The sequence below is a fragment of the Lottia gigantea genome, assembly GCF_000327385.1.
Source record: "Lottia gigantea unplaced genomic scaffold LOTGIsca_46, whole genome shotgun sequence".
Lineage (NCBI taxonomy): Eukaryota > Metazoa > Mollusca > Gastropoda > Lottiidae > Lottia > Lottia gigantea.
In genome coordinates this window covers 712,746-737,725 of record NW_008709614.1, presented here as the reverse complement: position 1 = coordinate 737,725, position 24,980 = coordinate 712,746, and the positions used below count along the sequence as shown (strand labels likewise).

The window sequence follows — 24,980 nt, the reverse complement described above, 5'->3', positions numbered from 1 at the left end:
ATCTGAATTGGTGTTTGGGGATTTACTAGCATCACCAGACAGATCTTTACTGCCACTAGGTGTCACTGCTGCTGATCGTACCCCAGAACGGTGTTGTTCTATCTGCTGTTGAAAGAGTTTTTGTTGAACAGCAATAGTATGTTGAAGATTGGCACGGTTAGTATACATGACATCAGCATACTGCATGTATAAATCTTGTAATGATTCGCCCATAGACACCTTCTCTGGCATCTTACTGTCTTTAACACATACTTTAGGATTAGGAAGGGTTCCCAGACCATGTCCACTATCATCACTAGAGTAATCACGTGGTTTAGTTGGAGTTTGAGTTTGTTTTTCAGTATCACTTGATGAAGGAACATTCACAGCTAAACACAACATAGAATTTTTAAATCCCTTTTCTCCTTCATCACTAGCTTGATTCAATTCCAGGGTAAGCGGTGTACTACGACAACTTTCAGCAGTATTATAAGCACTAGTTGTCGATGTGTCTTTTTCCTTGTCAGTCATCGGACGATTTATTTGTTGTCCCATTCTCATATTTGATAACTCCCCACGACGAATCCAGAAATCAGACAAGTCCATAGCCTGCATCTGTTTCATGTAATCTAAACGAGTACCCATTCTAGGTACAATACGCGGTGATTTCTGAGTGTCTTGTTTTATGAATTTAGTTTGTTCTTTCAGATGTGCATGAACAATCTCCTGACATTCAAACTGAATCTCTTCCATTTCTTGATTTAACATAGATAATTCACGCTCAAGACTACTCTCGGAATCTTTCCGTAAGCACTGTTTTCTTGGTGAATTTTCAGAACTACTGCTACCACACCTATTCTCCAGAACCTGACGAAATTTATCGCAAGCTTCAGCAGATATTTCATTATTTACATATTCAGGATCATTGGATGTAAAACTTTCATTACTATGGTGATGTTCACCAACAACATTTCGAAATTTCATTTTAGTTGGTGGTGTGACACAGTCAGCATCAAAAGTTTCCTGAAAGAACAAAGAAAATTGTTCAGAAAATATATTCTTATTTGTATAAGTTATTAATAAACATTCTATGATTTAAAAAGATTTTGATTGAATTTCTTAATTTTGTGGCATACTGTATTCACAATATGCACAAATAATTTCTTAAGTTATTGAAGATAATTTACCTGTTCAGAACTCTCATCATTTTTCATACTATCATCTGTACGTCCAACACCACTATCTTTATCTTGTTTGTTAGAAGAGTTCTCTGTAGTAGCAGTATCAGTGGTACCACCTTCTTCATCAAGATTGCGCTGTGAAAAGAAAGATCAAATTTCTACTTTATTGATTTGAAATAAAAGAATGATTGCTTCACAAAGACCATGGTATGTACAATATTCAGACATAACAAATTGTTCATACCAGCTTGGTAAATAAACTGCCAATCAAAAGGCTGGATTTCAGTACCATATTCAAACTATCAATAGCCAATATAAATATATAAAGAACTATGTGCAGTCAAGTTTGAAAGAAATGATTCCTTTCATGTTGAAATAGCTTTATTTATCCTATTTGCCATTTGGAATGTAAGATGGCTGCCATCCAAGTCAAACTTGGATTCAGGCTAAAAGCGATGACTAGGGAACATGTGAACCAATGGTACAGAGTTAATCAAGATGAAATAACAATGAAAATATTTACAAATATACTAAACTACACCATTAAATGTACATCAACAAGATTTTCATCCATACCACTATTCACTGGCATGATATATTTTCTCAATTGATATTGTTTGTGTTTAGACTAACAATTTTTTTCAAAAGAAATGGTCAAGTCTAGGATGTCTGTGTTTTACTTTCTTTAGTGGTATTAAGACTCACTGAATTGTATGCATCAAATATGCTGTATAGGTTCTTAACTCACAGAACATTCAGCAAATACATCAAAGAACTTAATACCAAACTTACCCTGACTAACATGGATGCCATAAACTGCATATTATCATGATGTTGTTTTTCTAATAAATCCATATGTAAATCATCCAATACCATATTCTCCATGAAGGCATCTTCACACTGAAAACCATATAACAGATAACAATAAATTTCTAAAAATATATATATTGAAACAACCTTTCTGGGCAGTTAATGTAGATGATGTAATTCCATAGATAAGTTTTCCATTGTATTAATCATCACCATCTTAAGACGACTTCTGGTTGCAATGAAACTGGAGTTAGAAATGCCATAAGATTGGCTTCTATACCTCTCTATTTTAGAAGATGTTTAATCTAATAGAGAGTGTAAAATATATAAGTATGGTCTAGTAACAATGTTTTTTTTATAGTGGAAAGTGCTAATTTTCTCTCTTGTATTTAATAATTGATGATATAAACGAGGTCTACCAGTTCAACAAGCATTGGGAAGCATTTTAAATATATCTATCCATCACAGTCTTTATAAATATGACTAAACAAATCTATATTAATGTCATTAGGATTCGGCCTTGTATATTATTATTATTCAATATGTTGTTGTTATCATTGTAATTTAGTCAAATCCAAAAATTTCTTCAATTAGTTTGAATGAATGATTGAGTGAACATCATCTGCATGGTTACGTGGACTAAATGGCAGCTGTGGGTTCAATTCTCAGTCGGCGTGTGATAGTCCGAGGACCTTGAACAAGTCATCTTCACTCATAATTCCAGTTGACCCAGCTGTAAATGGATACGGATAATCAGGGAAAGATCAATGCCAAGAGGTTTGGCCAAGGACCAGCTGGTTAACCTTGTAAAATATAGTTGTTTCTTTCTTTTCTTTCTTCAACATATGCCATATTAGACTTGAGACTAGGTAAGTCCTTAATTAAGACAATTGAAGGAAACTTTCAACCAGCAAAGAAGACAATTTGCCACCTTTTTATAAGCAGCTGATTATGGTTACAGATCTTGGGACAACAGGAAGGTGGATAATCACATATTTAGCAATTCCTCCAGAGAAATACTAATGTCATTCTAGATTAAAATAACAATTACTTGTCTTATAAAACCAGTTAGTTATCTTTATTTAAATAAGTTATCTATTAGTGAATGAGATAACTGTATAATTACCCACAAGGTTAAATATTTTCACTGTCTATTTACATAACATTATACAACACATTCATTCATTGTCATTTTCATTGAGAATAAAATATCTGAGGTTTACTCAATTCTAAAGTTGTTACATTGTCAGTGGTTTTTGTATCTTATTACCCAAATGCTCTAGTTACTTTCTATTTTAAAAATACAAGGCAATATATACCTTGAGATATAAAAGTACTTTAAGGACAATCTCTTGGTTCTTTTACAAACCTAGTTATATCAAACTGTAAAGTAGAGGAAAGGTAACTGTTTTTTAACAGAAATGAAGATTGTAACAGCACCATGACCTTTAGATCGTTCTTTATTCTTTCACAACTAAACATTCAACCATAAATCTGGCCATGTATTCTCAAATGATCTTGGGACTAAGATGTCTAAGGTCTTAACTTCTTACACTCTTTCTAGGATATTCTAGCCCTAAAGATCGCTTGATGTCTATGAGGTATATTAAGTCATATGTTTTGCCCTTATATCATTGTGGATAAGATTCAATCATTGTCTAAGTAAGGTAAAAAGCCATAAAGAAATCATGAAAGCCCTTATATCAAAAGAAATAAATGGAATATTCTGTATAAATACAGGTATTATCATTTTACTTAATCTCTTATATTTATCTTATTACTTCATATTATTTATATTCTAAATTCTTTTATCTTTCTACCTCATTATATATAACATAACTTAATCATCTTCTTATCAATATAATCCTACTGCATAATATCAACATAGAAGAGAATTTATCAGAATCAATTCACCAAACCAAGAGAGTTTTTCTCAACTATATAATGGAATTGTACACCAATAGATAAGTCTTGATAATACTAGAAAACATTCAGTCTTGTTTATAATGTACTTCTTATCTCCATACAGTCAGCATATCTTTGAAGTCTGGATTAGTTCTAAGACTCTATAATGCATAAGATTTACTGGCTTTTATAATGTGATTATTCTGATCTTTTCAACAGTGACTTGAAATAACAAAAACATTCAAATTGTTCTTTGAACATTTAACTCCTTAGCACTTTCGGGCAATGTACATATTGTGAGGATAGTCTATAAGTCTGACACACATCAATTGAAATCAGTATTCATAACAAAAGATCTTGTGTCTTGCAGGAAAGTACCTCTTAAGGGCATAGAAAACCCTATGCTCACCTCTCTCTTATTGAAACAAAAATCTATTTGCTGTCTCTAGTTTTGTAAAATAGAATGTCTTTAACTTCTGAATTTAGATATTGTTATTACTAAATAATTTTGATAATACAAAGCAATATTCAAACCAATATATATTCCAGAAATTCTGTAAAGGTGCCAGAAGAGTTTCGTGTAAAATAATAATTATCTAGTAGTGGTTCACCAACAAACCAATGTATCGTTAACACAGCAAGTATTACTAGAAATACTATTTAGAAAGAAAACAGTATTTCCTGATGAACACAGGTCAAATTCTCCTTACTTCATACAACCAATACCAAACACTTGCAAAAAACTGACACAATTCTGTCAGTTTGACAAAAATAACCAGGGTTAATAAAAACAATATAGATAATGTGAAGTTTGAGTGAATTCCTGTTAACTACTTAATTAGTAAAGCAGTGTATTCAAACACTAATATTTATCTTTCCTCCACATAGAAATAATACAGAACAAACTTTACTGAAAACAATTTCTCATCATTTCAGACATTTTGACTACATTGATAGTGATTATATCAATTGACATGTAAAGAATATAAACTAACAGAATTAGTTCTTATTTAAAACAAAACTTAGACTTCAATACTTGAACATCAAACTTTGTATTTTAGGATTAAATGAATATGCTTCATGCATTCATACTAGAGCAAAAAGCAGTTCAACTCTAAATCTTTTCTCATGTAGACATTCATAATTTATTATATAACACATTTAAACTTTACATGCCAAAACCTTTATCAGATTTTTAAAAAATATAAATATTGCAAAAATATTGTCCAAAATAAACATTTCATGAAATTGAGTCCTTCAAAGAAAACATGTCAAGGCATGGCAGTTATAAAATTGCTTTTATAAAGAAAAAATTAACCTCAAGATCTTGATACACATCGGAAAAATAACGTCTAGCCACAGAGAGTGAATTTCTAATAAAAGAAATTCTATCTATAATTTAGCAGAAGTATGATGAAGATTTTTAAGATATTGTTTAAAGTAGTGATGATTTTCAGGACATATTAATACCACTTCAAAAAAAAAAATACTGGATAATCAAATTTATTGCATCGTTAAAATGATGAACAGGTAAATTTCTTATTTCTTCAGAACATTTGCCAAAATATATCTTATGTTGATCAAAATGTTATTAAAATACTAGCATCAAATATATCATTTATAACTTTTAAACATGGGCGTTAGGTAATTACTCTTTCGGCCGTTATTGCCCTTCAAATTGAGTCTAATTTGTCAAACAATCTGGCAGATGTTTTTGAAAAAGGTGAATGATATTGATATGAAGGTACTGGTAAACTAATCAAGACAAGATCATCAGGTATTTTTTTACCTGCTATATAATGTTTGATGAATGTTTTATACAAGGTCAACTATTCCTTCTGAAGGTCATCTGATGTTTGATTTAAAGATAGAGGTGATCATTTCATACCTAGCATACAAAACACCCTTAATTTGAACTGGTTAACAACCAATTCTGTCAGAGACTATGGTGTTTATATTTATAAATATTTATCACATAAACTGTTATACCTTGCATTTTAAAGTATTCCATAATCAATCAATTTCAAAGTATAATGAGATGCTTGATGAAATAGTTTATGCTTTGATCTACCAGATTCCAAATGAGGAAACATGATTAACTATTTGTTAGAACTTGCAATTGCATTGTACTAGTTAGACTAGCTGACCAACTTCTGGAAAATGGGCTGACTGTCTGTGCTAAATATATAAACAGTTTAAGCTTATACATACCTGTAAGTGAGGTCGTGCTACTATTAATGATATATCAGAACCTTGTTCAGCAAATAATTTAATAGCTTGATCTCGACAGTGAACATCAACATTATTAATCTGTAATAACTGATCGCCTTCTCGTATTCTACCATCATTACCAGCTATACTACATTGATCAACCTATAATATATAATTATATATACATGTCATTCAAAATTACTTCAAAATTTACTGTTAGGAATTGAATCAATAACTGTGTTTATTCCATGCTGATTCGCGACCAAGTTTGACACCAAACCAGGTAGAGAGTACCGTTCACTTCAAACAAGCCAATTTTTAAGGCAGTGTCAACGTCTATCCTTGCTCCAGCAACATCTAAAATGGAATTTTATATCTGAACATGGAATCTGTCACTCTGATGTTATTAATGAATTATTGAGCTAAAATGTGTAATTTACATTTGATTATGTTTTGATGTAGCAGGATTCTTCACCTAAGCAAGAATTGGGTAGACAGAGTCATTAAATATAGATTCTGAAATGAGGGCATGCAAATTCAATCAGTATATTTCTGCATGACCAGATGTGATATTGACATTTATGATCTTGTCTTTAAAACACACTTGAAGTTTTTACATATACAAAACTTCCTTACATAACTAGGTAAACAAAGCATACAGCTGATCAGAGATATGTTCTTCAAAAGACAAAAGAAATATTTTTTCCTTGTGTTTTACAGGATAACATTTATACTTGTAGTAAAATAGTATTAGGGGAAGAAATTTAATTAGACCAAACAGAGAATATCAGAGAAACATGTTGGCCACATGCATCAAGAATGTGAGAATGAGAATATAGTGTAAAAGATCTTCTGAGTTGGAGGTAAGTATGTCAGACATATATTTTCACTTTTTCAGGATATTATGAAATCTTCAGATTCAGCCAATTCACAGTTGATAAACAACTGATTAACTACTGAACAGAATTGTTAACTAAAACAATTTAGTAACTAAAAGTATGTGTAGTGCAATTATGTGTAATCCAAGTATGTGTAGTGTGAGTGTGTGTAATAAAAGTATGTGTAGTGTGAGTGTGTGTAATAAAAGTATGTGTAGTGTGAGTGTGTGTAATAAAAGTATGTGTAGTGTGAGTGTGTGTAATAAAAGTATGTGTAGTGTGAGTGTGTGTAATAAAAGTATGTGTAATCAAGTAGACATGGTCAGAAAGGCCTACATCAGTTTTTTGTCATGTTTAGTCATTATTTCTAAATCACCATACTCTTCATCAAATCATAAAAATATTACAATCTCATTTATAAAAGTTCAGAATCAAATAATCTAATGACTTTTTTCATCTTTCATTAAATCTTTCATATTTTTTAAAGACAAAATACCAGTAATGCAATTGGTAAAGAGCACTACTAATCAATGAGACTTGCCTACAGTGTATAATATCGTGTTCATCCGCCTGGGGGAAAACACAGACCTATCACTACAAATTACTTGTCAATAATCTTCCACTTCTCCGGAGGGACTATATTAGTCACATGGTGGCAGTGATCAATATAAGCTAGGTTATGTATGTTAAATTACATTTCACCAATCTAACTAGCCACATAATAGCTGTTAAGTAAAAAATCCAGTATGATAGATTTTCCTAGTTCACTTTGACTCGGGAGGTCGTAACAGAAGATCAATGAGTGTATTCTAACTTGTTGAGTTTTATCAAGGAGTAAATCAGGCATGCTGATGAACATAAAAGTTCTAATTAAAATGGATTAGTTGATACAGGGCTAGATTCTCTTAGTCAATCAAAATACAACAAGCAATATCACATTCTGATGCTAAATCATGCATGTGTAATCCACACATCTTGTTGGCATTCTATTATACAGTTAAATACTAAATGTGTAAGAATTAAGTTCAGTAGGTAAGGAATTCTAGCACAAAAGTACTGACTAAAATGCAACATGGTCCGGTATCAACACATTGTTTATAAAGGAAGAATTTTAACATGTTCTGCTGAAGCAAGTACATCTTGGTAATTCTTATTGATTCATATTTCATTAATAGAACATTAAAATACTAAAGATATTTACCGTAGCCACCTGGTCAGAGAGTGGAATCAGATGTTCCTCAAGAATGAACTTGTCATTAATTGCTTTTGACACCTACTACTATATTTATTTTAGTGGAACTGATGAGTCCAAGCAGACTTAATGATATTAAACTTTTATCTATTATGAACCAACCAATGTCTATATTATTGATAGACTATTTTTCTGATCATTTTTACTCCATTGATTCCGTCAATAATCATCCCCAATTTTTTCCCTAAATCTCTAAATTTTTCTAGGTTGCCATGGAGATCAATAAATGATAATTACTCGATTTTGTTTTTTTATGATGAAGGTCGGCTTGCTCTCGTAAATAATGTTCTTTGGATCAATTTTGACAGAGTAATCTCCCTTAGCTATCTGATGGATGGTAACATTACAGATATTAAAACAAGCAAGAACATTGTTTCATTACCTTTTGATTAATTTATGTAAAAAATGAGGCAAAGTCAATAATTCTGGTCAATTTTTCGATAAAGTAATTTGTAATATGTTCTTTTTCTCATAAATATAGCTCAGTTGATGAGATTAGTGTTATGATTTATGGAAAGAAATCAGGCGAATCTCCTGTAAATTCTAACTCCATGTAGATAAGGTGGAGAGAAGATTTGCTCTTCAGTCTATACAATCATAAAAATGTCTGGGATTTTCTATATATTTAATATTTAACGGTTGATTGGAAATTGTACTTATTAAAACCTAAATATGAATATATCTTTTTAGACAGTTGATCATTAAATTCAAATTGGAATTATTTTTCCTGATGAAAGATCAGCAAAAGGAACTAGTCTGTGTTTATTGAAATTAATATTACAGTATTCCTTGGCTAGCCTACTGACATGCCAAATTAGGAAGTTGAGTGAGTTTCTACAATAAAATATAGTCTGTACTAAACAATAATAGAAAAATTATCAAAACAAATTGTCTCATAAATTGTCATCTTCAGTCAAAAAAGAGATCAATGTTATTCCTTGAGGAGCCATTTTTAACTTTTTATCTGGTTAGAACTCACAAAAATGAGATACAAAATGGAGGTGACTCATGTTAGGTTATTTAGAGCCTATGGGAAGAAATAAATTTGGAAGATATGAGGCTTGTGATTTGAAGGAAATTGCTCAATCAATGATAAATGTTGGCTAGAAGACTGACTGAATTCACTCAAATATGGATTGAAGAATGATGACATCTTTTAACTTAAGACATAACAGAAGATTGACTCCGATGAATTTTGTTTAGCTGATATTCACAACTTTTCAGTTTTCAGGAGTTGTGTCAAAAAAATGTTAATTATATACACGCTGGATACAATTCTTGAATCATGACAAAAGTCAAAATCAACTTTATTATCCAGTATGAAATTGGTTGATTTATTGGATTGCTTTGCCTCAATTGATACCACAGTTTATTAAACACACAAGGAATGCTACTTCCACAAGTGATCTGTTTCAGTCCAGAATTACTCTTCGACTTCACTGTTTTCTGAATGAAATTTGGCAAATATTTTCATATGAACTGAAATATCAATTACAAAATACAACTTAAAGTCTTAGATTGTCTTTGGGTTTATGAAAACGTTAACCACTGGAAAAGTTATTATTTGTTAAAATAATTTTACAGAGGGTAATTTTCAGACCTTAAGTAGATATATTTCATGTGAATTGTCTATGAGGGAAGTGTGTCTATTTTAGATGTAAAATCACTGATCCTTATATTTCTATGTATCCGAAGGCATTCTCAGACAAATGACATATAGTTGAAAATTTTATTTTGAATATTTATGAAATGAGATCAATGTAGTCAAGAGAATAGTTTTCTAAAAGCCCTCAAAAATTTTCAATTTCAGAATTTAATTATAGCTGTCATGTAGTAGTAACAAATGAGGGTAATATTTTGACACATGTAAACATCATAATTATAAAGATAAGTCTGTATTTGGGTATTGCTTCATATACCAATATCTCTAGGTTCACTGTGGTTCATCACATTTTGTCATCCCATGACCAGTTGAAAATAAAGATGGAAAGATAGTTGGTGATGAATGATGGGATCATTTGACTTATTACTTTTGGTTACTGCAAGATAGCAGAAAGTCAACATTTCACATGACAGGACTGCTTATCAATTCTGTAATATTCAGACAAATAATAGAAATGCAGATAGTAGCAGGGTTAGAAACATATTCAAGTATATCACATGATCTTATTAAGAACCAAACCCACTTTTTCATTCAATCAGGATAGGCTAATTTTTTTAGGTGGATTACTGAATGGTTAAGAATTTCACAATGATGTGACAATTTGACTGAAGTAAATAAGATCAAAACTTTTGTGGTTAAGCATCTTTTTACATTCATCAATTTTAGGAAATATAAAAACATGTTTACAATCTGTTAACAAGTCTGAATGAAGAAATCAGTTAACATCTATTAAATCAGTTAACATCTATTAAATCAGTTAACATCTATTAAATCAGTTAACATCTATTAAATCAGTTGATTTGTTTACTTGATTACAGGAAGTAATTTTTCCAGATGGACAACTTTCAATGAAGAACATTGATTATTAGTAAGATATAAATGACCTTGACTTCAACAGGTCAATATGTAGGAAATTGTTATTGACTTATCTTGCTGTTTCCTTGACTTCAACTCGCTCAGTCCATCAATTGGACATAAACTAAACTGGACATTAATGGCTTGAAAAATTTTAAGGGTCATAATCTCAATGGGTGAGATGAACCCATTAAACATTGTTTAATCTTTCAAAGACAACTGATACCAGCAAATATACCTGAGAACTGTCTTTTATCATTTTTGACGAAATTAAAGTCACATAGAAGATGATGTTGTCCAAGGAAGACTAAAGTTGGGATGCCCTTTTTTGAAGATAGAATGTGTCATTAGCATCATTGCAAATCATGGTATTCAGCAGATTGATTGGATGTTGTGGTCACTAATAGACAAGTCATGCTGTGAAAATTGTTCGACACTTAACTGAATCAACTAAAATGACCTGCTGACCATGACTAACTATATAGTGGACATTGTCCAGTTTGTTGTTGAAATATGAAGCAGGTGTAATTGTCCCAAGTTTTTCTTTGAAGATTGTTCAAATAGACCATGTCTGTGATCTTTACCTGCTATGACATTGTTAAGTGTCAAAAGATATCACTATTGTTCTTGTCAAATTGTTTCAAATATTTGTTTTCCTCATCTCAAAGAATATTTTTTACCCTATTCTTATCTCCCTTGGAAGTGACTCTCCCACTGAGCTCATTTTTCAGGATATATGTATAAAAAGATCTAACCCAAACATCAAGAAAAAATACAGCTGATAGCAATCTCTGTGCATCCATTCAATAGGCTGTAAATACCACAAAACAGTGAGGTGAAGACATTTCTTTATATTTTGGCTTTCTCAGGAGTCAAAAATTTCATTTCATCTAAGCGTCGATTGGTAATGTCACTAGTGAAGCAACACATCACCTAATCACACACTGGGTGTGTCAACTTCTTGTCACATTTAGAGAGTCCACATAGATTATATTATTTTTTATATGAGAAAGCGATTCAAATAATTGTGAAAACAAAAAATTAATTCATGTTTGAGGTCAGGAGTGACATCTTCCATTGAATCTTCATTTGGAATTAAACGATTTATTGATTAGTTTTTATTTAGTTAATTAATCAAGCTTAATGAAGACAGTAATGAGATGGAATAAAAGAATTAATGATCTTATCAGAGAATCTTATTAACATTGAGCCAGGTGAGATCAATCATCTAATCTAGGTGATATAAGTTAAATAATGTAATATATATACTGTTCCTTCCCTAAAGATGAACTCTGCTACCAATTATTTCTGAGAAAAATATAGGATGTTATTTCACTTTAACAATATTCATTAGATAGAAACAGGTGACTTAATCTGTCTCAATCTTAATCATGATCTAGTCAAGTCTATTATATAAGTAGCTTAGTTGATAGAAGAAATAAATGATTATTAGAAATCACAGGTGAGTCAGTTCTTATCATATCTAACTAGTAATCACTAAGATACTGCTTACAATCCTAAATCTTCTTATTGTATGAGTTCATCTTATTAATTACCCTACCTATGATTCATTACTGATTGCTCATCATTTGTCTTGGAAGATTCATAAAGGTCAAAGCAAATGTTTATGCATTGATAAAGAATGGTAGCCTGTCATGGTCACACTTCTAGAACAGCTGTCATTCTAAGATGGGATTTCTAACACCAGCATCTCTTCAGAAGCCCGGAGTTAATAATATTTGTTAAGGTATTGCAGCAGAATTTAGTTTGAGGGTTGTAAGATTATCGTTGTGTAGTCTGCATGCATCATAAATGTACATCTATTTGGTATGTAGTTTACTATACAGACAATTACAAATATGTAACTAAGGTATTCACTCTATTGATACTTATCGTACCCCATTAATGTCTTTCTGGTGCATATAATGAAACATGGATTTCATTCTTTAAGATTTATCTTTCGAAACAGACGATAAATAACTGTTCTTACCTCACTAATAAATATATCTGTAATTTCATCTTCTAAAGAACCATAACATAAAGTTAATCCTAATTTTTCTTCTGATGATGTCCTTGTTAAAATAATTTCCTGCAAATATATAGAATTTAAACATAAAACATTGCAGAATTCAAAGAATGTGAGACAATTTAGTGTGATGGATGAGATTTATGCAGTGTTTAGGTTTTGGTTCAGTTCTGTGACATATTCTTCAAGTATGTAGATTCAGCATCTAGCTCCAAACATTGAATATGTCAACATCAACCTGTTCCCTTTCTCATTAACTTTAATTAACCCTTTTTAGTTTACCCAGTAATAAAATGTGAAAGTGTCTTTGTTTAAAACTTTTTATTAGTGTCTGGACCTTATTTATTTCAGGTCTTTTAAGATAACTCAAGATAACACTGTGTATGGATGAAGAATTATCTTTATGGCTACTGGAATCTGTAAATATTTAGTTAACTAAAGATCTTCTAAAATTCGTTAGGTGTACAGGCAGTGGTTGTGATTATATTCTAATGATAGATTGAGATTTGTTGGTGAAATCAACATGGATGCTGCTTCCATTAGAATTAATCTGAAATAGATCATCTCAGTGGTGGCTAACAATATCATATACTATTAACTACCATTCTTTTTCATTTAAAATCCATCTTATAGTTGGAATATTTTTTCATTTTCTGACATTAGTTTTGAATCTTGCTTGCAAAAAAATATAATTCAGCTTAACACAGCTTCCAATCTAATCATAATTCATAGCATGTATTATATGTTTATACAGTTTTTAACTGGTTAGTCAAATTCTTTCATCAAAATTTATCTCTTTAATTATCTTTATTACATTCTGTCAGCAACTTTCTCTTTCCATGATTATTTTAAAAATGTAATTTGTAATTGTGTTGACAAGATTTTCAAATTCTGTTTCAGTAAGCCATTATTTGAAACCACTTGAAGTGAGCCAAAAGATTCCTCTGCCACCAAGAAGAATTTTGACAATAACCAGAAGGCTGGAACCATGGCTGGGCTCTTTTACAAGTTTAAAACCTATGCCTCTGTTTTCTCACAACTTTGATTTACGTTAATTTCTCATGTTTCCTACATCATTGATTTTAATTGGTTAAATTAGAATAATGGCCGACATCTCCCCTGATAACTAATCAAAGTCAGCCATCTTGTAGAAATCTGGTTTGTGTCGTTAGTTTTTGTCAGTTTTATTAGAATAAGATTTTGTTTGATGTTGTTTGAGAGTAATCATATTATTACCATCTCACAGTCTTTAACTCTATAGATTTTATTATCTGTATTAGATTGGGACAGTATAATCTACTAGTGATCACAATGTCAGATTAATAATCAATCTAGATCAATCTAGATTATAGATATTTACTCAGGAATCAAACAATTATAGATTCAAGTTACGATTTATCATTTAAAATTTTGATCTTTGGCACTGATCTTTGGACATGAACAACACATCTTGGAGCTAATACTTTGCACGTTCCTATTTGTGGGCTGTGTTAGGAAGCCTTGACGGATATGGTGTCAGGAAGCTGGTATGCTTACTTTTCTAAACACCTGACCGCTTTTCATTGTGAAACACTTATGATTGATATACTTCCTCATGTGAAAAGTTGATTACCTGCTACCTATGTTCACCAAAATGTTGTTTTGGATTTCTGCTGGTTTCATTTTGTGGTTTGGATCATTGATACTTGGTTTCTTTATTATACTTTTTTTTCATTGCTTCAACACTTGTGATGCGATTCACGCAATTAATTAACTGGCAGATACAGAACTCACAAACTCAAACCCAGTCTTGTCAATCTAGAGCATAAATATCCTACACAAGAGTAATGATATACTCTAAAGTTATGCAAAGTTCAAATTTTCCAAGTAGATCTTTGATATGCACCTAATGGACCTGTTTGATAGTGGAGAAAAAAGAAAATGTATGCAATGATTATATGAGAAAGGTAGATAATGTTATATGGGAGGTAATATAAACTAAAGATAGAGATAAAAGGTGCAGTATGTAAAAAAAGAAGAATATCTAAACAAGATATAAAGAAACTTTGCCAAAGTTTTATTTGCTTAATGATTATAACTCTATTATATAGCAAATAAAACCACACTATAGTTTATTTTATCTATGTGAATGCATTCAGAAATCTACAGGTATTTCATTGCTGATAAGAATGTCTTTTTTCTTTTGCACATGAACCGCAGAGCTTGTATTTGTTAGAATATGTTCATAGCTCTCATCAGAATATTAGAATGTGGTTGTTTCTGTTACCAACCCTTAAAAGTAGGTATCTGTTGCTGTCCTGTTAACAGTGGACACTACATTATCACATATGCAGAATTTCAAATTGATCTTCAAGACAGTTTAAAAACTCATTTCCATCACTTTTGCATCAGATGCAGAAACATCAGATCAACTAACAAAAACTACATGGCATGCGGGCTAGTGAAATATAAGATACATTAAGATTACTGTACGTTGATCCTGTATCTACCCAGTCTATCTATTACCCAATAATTTGAATATCTCTCCCTGTGGCGATATGAAAACTGTGGTTTGACGTAAGACCACGTTTACAACATCTATTTCAATAAATCGTGTTATTTCACCTGGTTAATAACAATAGGTAATACTCTTATATAAACATACATACATGTGCAGCACAAAAACTCACACGATAACTTGTCATGATAGGTGTAGGTAAACTGGCAGAAGGCACAATATCATCATCCCAAACATTGTTCAAAGAGATTATCACATCAATCAATTATGTGTTCATTTGTTAGTCAATCAGGTTTTAATTAATTTGATAATATCAATGATATCATGTTATCATAATCCGTGTCTTAAATACATAGACCTTTAATATTCTATATTGACCTTGTACCAGTCGTAATATCAAATTCTTTTAAACACACAGACCATTGTCTTCTTACATAACAACAGTCAGTCAATTTACCAATATACTTGTTGCTTAAAGGTGAAAATAAACAAGCACCATGTCCCTGTTTATTTGCAAATCAGGTGATCCAGTAATGTAGGCCTAATAGTGTCAACTGATGGAATTGAGGTTTTGTAAATTTACCTGAATATCTTGATACTGATATAAGTCAGGTTACAAGAACTATTTTGGCAAAAATAACATTACAGTTGAAACAATTTGTTATAGTATTCATTCTTCATATACCTTGCTTTATGAAGATGTTTTTGTTTGTAATAAAGGTATGAGAAAATGTTGGTACTCGGCCTATTCTTTATTATTTTTACCTTGAATCTGATTACATATTATAGCCAGGTTTCTTTTTCTGGTAAATAAACAAACCCCACCAGAAATATTCTTCCTCACGGCAAATATTCATTGATATATGTCCAGAAAAAACATGTAAATATCTTATATTGACCTTTATATAAAAAAGGTTATCAGAATATTGTATCCAGACGTAATTTGGCAACGACTGTTCAAATTAACTCCCTGTGTCACTGCCCTATAAGGCATACACCATCTAACTTCTCCTTACTTTCAAACAGACAAATGTGTCCATTGGATAATTGTTATAAACTTTATGGATACCAAAGTCTCCATCTTATGTACAGAACACAAAAATTATGATGACCATTATTTGTGTGATTTGAACAATATTTTTTGTGGGTAAAACTAAAAAGAACTGCATCACATCAAAATAATGTGAACCAAGTTCAATACGAATAGTAAAATGTCCAGACTGGGTGGTCAGTTTGTTTTGCCACCAAAGTCCTTTGATGTTGACTGCTAGAAATGTAGTGGACATGTTAACTGTCAAGTTAGTTTGATCTAGTACCAACTGTTTTATGTACTGAATCAAAAGGTTGAAATTGTTGGCATGATAATGGATTTAAAGTAATCAAAATCAGAAAATATTTACTCTAATTTTTGTTTCAGACTGGGTAGTTTTGGCAATATGCAAACATCAGAATACAGACATTGCACACACTTTGTGATATAATTATCTCATGATCTGTGAACAACTGTAGCAATATCAAGATTTCACTATTAAACCTAAGGCATATATTTTGTTTTCAAGTTCAACTTTCTTATATTTTTTTCTCTTCCTTGTCTGTGATTTCAATAGAACATGGTCAAGTTACAATTATAATTGTATAGCTTCTAGAATATCTCATCTAATATTTATTATAATCACATCAATTAACAAAAGTAATTAATCTAAAAGATAATTAGAGTAATACAATCTTATCATTCTCTTACTGTATCTATTACACAAGAGTTATTGTTCTTGATCACGTAATATTTATTACAATAGACATTCAAACTTCATATAAGACAATAGATATGGTGGCGCTATGACCTTGTTTCTATTATTCATTATTGAAAATAATATCAATTTAGCAGTCTTTCACATTAATCAAACACATAGAAAATTCATACTTTGTACTTTTGTAGTGAAAGCAATTTAAAAAATATATATCGTGTTCACTTCTCTATAACTTGGTGAATAATGTATCTAAATGGTATTTTACTATCACTGCACTTACTACCCAATTTACAAAAGGTCTTAAAATCTACATTAGATAACCCTGAATAACATGTTGAAAAGTTCAAACCCTTGAGGTAAAACATATTTAAGTTTCCACCTACGGAAAGTTAAGCCAGTGTTGGTGTGTTAACAAAGCTTACACAGCACATTCTAGCTTAGCTTTACAATTCTGATTAAAAATGTGTCAGAATATCCACATACAGATGAGAATGAAATTTTTAGTGGTGCTTTAAAGCTGAATACATCTCTATATATATCTGAATTGTCCTGAACCAATATTGTGACAATAGAAACCTTAGTAACAATCAGAAATTTGTATCAAGCCACAAGACAATAGGTGTACAATATTTCTACAGTTATATTGTATCAAAATATTGAATTAAACTAAAATTATAGCCCTGAGCATTTTATATTGATTTTATATTAATATCACAACTATTTAATATACAACACTTTTTCTCCACTTTCAATATCTAGGCTACTTCAAGATGAATTTTAATGTTATTTTAGACAAATATGTCTGCTTCCATGTTTAGAGTTTATAAAATCAATTGTGAAGTTTTATTTTGAGAATGTTTTTAAGAGGAGATTGTCAACAATGACATTCAGACAGTAGATATGGTGTAGCGAAATGTTATAAATGCACTTATTCTATAGACATTTTCTTTCCTGCCAATTCCAAACCATTATCACTAATAAAAGTAATGTGGATTTTGCCGTGATACAACAAATTACTTAATGGACAATCATTTTTAAGGAGGTTTTTTTTCTATGATATACCAGTTTCATGTCAGTAACAGTCTCTCAATCACAAGGCCAATATACTTTCTACATCATCAATTAAAACTGCTTTTCTTCATAAATAATGACAATTGAGAGAAGACAATGTTAAAACTTTATAAAAAAAAAAAATCTAACAATACATCATTTAAGAGCAATAAAATGTATTTTTTCTATCAAATTGAATCAAGATTCCTAAATTCCTAAATAAATAATGACAGTTAGATCTGAAGAGACTAAATCAGACTTTATGACTAGAGAACACTCAAATTAACATCTCAATCATTGATTCGTCAACACTGCATGTAAAACGACAGAGAATAGAATCTGATAAATGGCTGTCAGATACCACACACAGAGTAATTTCAATACAGGAAGATTCCATTTCTATAGATCATGTATTCATATTCAATTCTCTAGAGATAATCAATTAGCAAGGATATTGAAGAAACCCTGTATCATTTACAAAACATGATTGTTGAGTTAAAAAGTTAAGTGCTTAACATCAGGATATTGCTATCTTATTCTGAATCTATAACAATCATGTTTTCCACTCCTCTACTCTTCAGGCAATAAAGACTGAGAATAAGATGACTTTAAAGGGAGTTTTTTGTGTTATGTCTTGTCCTTCAAGGGATAATTAGAGAAGGATGGTTGTCGGACAGTTAATGATTGAAATTACAAAAAGCATATGGAGGAACTGTAATTGAAATAAACGAGACAATCTCCATCATCTTTCAAGAGCTGATCTGATACTGTTTCAAATAAATATTTCAGATACCAAACCATAATGGCAACTGCCAGTTTGAAAATGGGCTCATACATGTATTTCTAATACTAACTAATGAGAAAGTTCCATCAATTCAATATATTTACCTGATTGACAAAAAAATACAACCCAAATAGGCTTCCATATTTTTATTCAACCCTGAATGGTATAAAACCCCAAATATTCCAAAATAAACACAACCTAGCCATATCCTCAATGATAAAACTAAACAGAACTGACTAGAAACCAATCAAATTTACTTGCTGTAACTTTTCTCAAATTGGAGAACAAATTGAGTGGAAAAAGTGCTTACTGTTTTCACAATAAATGGCTTTTTAAAGAAGTCATTTAATGTCTGACTGAATAGGGCAAATAGAATCTCTTTATTTTCTCCTTACGACTATTTTTTTTAAAGATAGAATAGTTCTCTTAGTTGATGGACGGACTTATCTGTGACAAGACAGACTAATAAAACTTGACGCCAACAGAACTACAATCAATACTCAAAGACAGAAAATAGGCGCTAGTCAAATTAACTGGGTGTTGAAGACTAACCACCAAATATTCCCCTGTGGTCAAATGTAAAGCACAAGTAATCAGTCAGAAGAAAACAAACTGAATCTTTTGTAATAAAGAAATATTTGTATTTGTTTTTTGCTTATAGTTGTCATTAAAATCTTAATTTAAAATGTTTACAGTACTTATGAACTTAAAGCTTGTATAAGATGAACACATTTTTTTTTCAGCAAATGTTAAAACTGTCACATTATGATCTACACAGCCTGAAGCATAACATTTTCAACAAAGATAACGGAATTTTTGAATGCAAGACTCTATTTTTAACGAGCCACTTTCAAGAAATTTCAAACCACTTCTCATCAAATATTTATCCTCATTTATTTATTGCCAAGAAATTAATAAGTTTTTAAGAATTTTATTATTTTTTGTGTAAATGTTCAATTGATTGACATTTGTCTGATTTTTTCTCAGTCTTATGAAAAAAAGAACGAAATTGGATGTATTGAACAAGATAAGACCAGACATTTCAATCGCTGCAGAATGAGATAAGGGCTGACCTATGCCTACATTCATCACATTTAATCAATAACTTACTTGAAATTTTCCTTCCAAAATCATTTCAACAACATATTTGTCTGAAAATAAATCTAAAGTCTCCAACGAGGCTTATATGTCAACTCAATACAGCTTTTAAATCTTAATTCATTAAATCCATGCAACGTGGGAACAACTTGCCTGATTTATCTTCATTATTTGGTCAGCAGTATGAGACACGAAAAACATCAACTAAAGCCAACATTATTATTGTAGTCTTTAGGGTATCAGGGTAGCTTATTTAAAAAGATCATTTCTTAATTTTATGGACTGCATCAGGCCAGTAGAAGATTTTTCTAATCTCAGTGTATTAGAGTCAATGCAGCCACTGCTCTCAGCCATGTTGCATGTAGTTTGTTTGTTTTTTTTGCAGATATAATCGAAATGGCCTTTTTTTGTACATGCAGACACATTTCAGCAACTTTTGTAATAAATTAAGATAACAGTATCTAGGACTTTTTCATTGAAACAGAAAAATCGTTTAATCAAGATAAAAATGAAAGCGTCTAATAAAATAATTAAAGTGGAAGTTTAACGATGATTGCTAAAATAAAATCTTTCAGCTATCATGCATTTTATCATTTAGCTGGAAGGTTTTCAGTACAAATATTTTAATTGTTATGTAGGTTATTTCAGGACAGGGCACACCATTTAATTACAAATTAAAGAGATATTCAGTTTCTAGCAGGTAAATTTATCGCTATTGGCAACAGGCCTATCTTTTACCACAAATGATATATCATTTCTTTTATATGACTCAAATGTTATTTTTCTCTTTCAGAAGAACTAATAATTTTTAAAATGACATTTATTAAAGAAAATTTTTCTTTAGGCTCAACAAATCAATACAAATTTGGGAAATTATACTATTAGATTTCTTTCTTAGAGGAACAACCTTTTACACAAGGAATTACTTTGGAGAGCCTTGCAAAGTTTTGAGTATTAGCTCATCTCCATGATAGAAAATTTGGATTTATCAATGAATTAAATGCAGTAAGATATCCAGTGCTGAAATATCGATATAGAAGTGAAATACATGACCTATGGACACTGTGTGGGCTTCTTCTATTTTCCACTGTATCTATAATCCTTCACCGTACCTCTTCTATTTGCAGCTTTCATTTTCATATATCAAGTATGCTAAATATTACGAAGAAATATTCAAAGTGCAGTTTTTGTGTTTAAAATTGAAGAATCCACCATTCCAGATCAATAGGTCATTCAGCTGCCTGTCATTTTAAAAACATTTGCAGTTTTTTTGGGCCAGTAATGATGTTGATTATAGAAAGGAATAAAAGTAAAAACGGAAGCTATCATTTTACACTAGGTGATTGAGATGAGAACAGTTGGTCGTATTACATGATATAATGAAAGACCATGTTCATTTCTGACTTCGTTACCAAGCCTAATGAGTTATTGATGGCGTTGAGATCAATATTTAGGTCATATCTCACATCATGCCATCATAATACTGGTCATAAACAATTCCTTTCACTTCCTTACAAATTTCTCGGAAAAATACTTGGTAATTTATCAGTGAATAGATTTTTTATGAAACTTAAAATAGCACATAATTTTGAAATGTGGCCGTTAAGGAATACTGTATACTGTATACAACATGAGCTAGCTATGAGGAAACATATTTCAATGATTTCTTGGATACCTCAGACATCAGATTTAAATACTTAATTGGCATCTGTGTACTCAATACAACTTTCAAAAGCATGGTCTAACCCTATGGTAAAAACCTAAGATCAACACAAGGTGGAACCACTGAGCTGGTGTAATTTTCATCAAATTAATTGAATATGACAGCAGGTCACTAAAGGTTTAGTTTACGAGTCAGAAGAGACTGGATGTCATGTGATTAATTACTTGTTTTGAGACGGAAATTATCCAGACATTTAAAGTCTTCAGTAATTTCCACTCTGCTGTGAAACTGTAAAGGATTCCACTTCAGTCTTCATGTTAAATGTAAAAATATTCAATATTGCTGCAGGATTTCAATTACAATGAGTTATATTATGAGGTAAAAATTGAAATAGCAGTTATGTTACCAATTCTAAACGCAAGTTGTTCAGCTGCTTCTCTACAAGACATGGTTTGAATTCACCAAACACCAAAATATCAAATTTTCATCTTAGAAAGTTTTTGCATATCATTATTAAAGTCTTACCTCATATTCCATTTCGTAATTTCTATCATCAAAATATGGGTCATCATAATCCATATTATGGGACATTTCTATATCTGTAAGTCCCATCTCGGCACTTGGTGAAAAGGCCACAGGTCTCCGTGACGAAGGCTGGTATAATCTGAAAATAGAAATTTAATTCATATTCACATATTGCCCAGTATTGTCCATTATTTCAACTGTTATAAAAGTTTAATATTATAATGTGGATTTGTGAATATTTAGTGATAATGCAGGAAGATCAATGTATAAAATACAACTGTTTCATTTTTAAAACTAATGAATGTATTGTATGTTTGCAGCAAAAGACCACTGGAACATATAAAATAAGATTTGTATTATCTTTTGAAATGGTATGTCAGTTTTCTCTTGTAAATGGTTTGGTTTAGAGTTGTTTTAACAGTCTATATAAAAGGATAAATCAGATATCAGTAGTAGAAACTTGATTCTGATCCTAAGATCAATGAAACTACCAACAGATCAAGTCTGAATCTAGCCAACAAGTTGAAGTGTAATTCTCTCATAACTCAACTCTGCTTGGAATTGTGAACATGTTATCTTTAAAATCAAATCATCTCTTTTAACTAATAATAGCTAGAGATTATTCATTGTCAGGAGTCCAAGACAAGATTGCTCAAAATCAAATCCACGCCATTTCATTTGCTATCCTCAACTGTCAAAGTGAGGATGGTGAGAATAAATTGTGGAGATATTAATGAGTATTGAGTGTGGTATGAGATCATCACCAATATTAGTCAAAATCTGACATAACTTCACTTCATCAACAAGTTTTTATATTACCAAATATTTTATGAATTCCATGCAGTTTTAAACATAGATGTATGAAATACATTTTTTTGAATTTATGCATAGAATAAGCACATCATTAGTTTCATATTATCCCTGCTTTTACTCTAGTTATGAATTTCAAAAAGTGAATGAAATCTGAAGCCACAAATATATTTTCATCAATAATATTTGGTCCAATTCCATTATTTCATGTGTTTTATTTTCATGTCCGGAAAATCCAATACTATTAAATTAATTTTATTATATTTGCTTTCATCAACCATTCTACATAAGCTTTGACCTGATTAATAATTCTATAGAACATCATGACTTTCTAACCATTCCAGTAATCTACGGTACTATTCTTAGTACTATATAAAGATCAATATTGGTTGGTACATACAAGTACAAGAACCATCATACTAATTCTCTATACTTGACCAATTCTACTAAGTCTATTGAAAAACTCGTGAATTGGTAAATTGGAATTTATAGACTAACAACTTGACCAAATTTCTTTCAATTTTCTACTTATAGAGTTTACAGATAATTCAATATAACAAATGCCACTGATTGCTGATATGTACTAAAATTTCTGATTTTAGTGAATCTCTGAATCAACTACAACTCTTATCCAGGACAATATTCAAGAATTAAAGTAACCAAATTGTTGCCTGTTCAGAAGAACACAGTTTATGGTTCTGTATTACTAGGAAGACATAGAGAATTACTTGGAAATGCAACAGATTCGCTTTTTACTGAAATCAGAATATTGCAATATTGGTCAAATCAAGAAAGCAGCAGAAAGATTGATACCCCACCATTATTGGGTTAATTAAAACATTGTAGCAATAACTAAAACTTAATTCCTCAATAACAGAGGTTAAAAGAAGCATCAGGGGGTTTCTGCTACAGATAACAGATGTGTCAATCATCATTCTAATTAACACTGATAATATTCCATATATGGTAATGATGGCAGAGGTTATTTGTTAACCTTGCATTCACTACTAAAGGTCAAAAAATATACTTGTCCTCAGAAATACAATTCTCTACGCAATTAAGAATTCAGCTCCTTCGCGATAAACTGCTTTGTTGAAAAATGATGCAGAAAAGAAGCAGTTGAATATCTTCTCAAAAAGATAACAGCTAGATAAAAGATTTTCATTTTCAAGGATAATCTAAAACAGTTTTTAGTAATCTAGTAGATTAAAAATCAAAACAAAGAATATTTTAGGTTATTCACTCAATGGTTTCTTTTGTGTATAAAAATGTGTGACTTGAGGCTTTCATAAATATTCTAATGTATTCCTATTAAGTTTATCATGACAATAAGATTTTAATGCCGCAGCATAAGATCAAAAATTACATCCTGACCAAATTAAGACCATTGTCAGGATTTCAATAGCTGAAATGAAATGTGAAAGATATCACCTTTGAATTCTCTAATCCCCTTAAAATTCAATAGAAACATTCAAAGATGTACAAATCATTAGCTTTAATAGTCTGCCTGGAGAAATTCATATCAAACAAAATATTAATTAAATTTCAAGTCCAAATATCACACCCATGTGATTAACATGCTTCAGAAAGCTTTTGACACTGAGAGCAAAGTTCAAATGTCCCCAGGCTTCAAACACACATGTGATAGAAAGAAGAAAAATTTGATAATGATACAATTAATAGACCAACTTGGTTCAACAAACCATTGAGAAGTCAGTGGTCTGGTCAATCTGGACAGTTTATTGAAAACTCTAAAATCTTGGAGTTCGATCTGGAACAATAAGAACTAACAAAATGTAACTAATCTACAATGATATTGGATAACTTATCATAAAGTGTAAAATACACCAAGCGATATTTCACTTGATGTATAAAAAACTCAAACCACCAATACAGCAGTACAGAAATGTTAAAAGCCTCAACTGCCATCAGGAAGTTTATCAAGAAATCTAAGTAAATAAGAACAAAATCAGCACCAATACCCACCTTGCCAGAAATTCCATGGGAATACATAATTCTTCAACATCTTCATTTCTAAGATCCAT

General features: G+C 30.9%; 1 protein-coding gene across 1 annotated transcript; it reads right to left on the bottom strand.

Annotated features, from left to right (window-relative positions):
* Positions 1–166: 166 nt before the first annotated feature.
* On the bottom strand, positions 167–24,980 carry LOTGIDRAFT_234023 (hypothetical protein; the record flags this gene model as incomplete). The annotated part of the gene is made up of 7 exons (XM_009061114.1): positions 167–1,002; positions 1,167–1,295; positions 1,953–2,060; positions 6,087–6,248; positions 12,725–12,823; positions 22,126–22,264; positions 24,922–24,980. Coding segments are annotated over 7 exons (1,530 nt in total), but the record flags the coding sequence as incomplete, so codon positions are not given.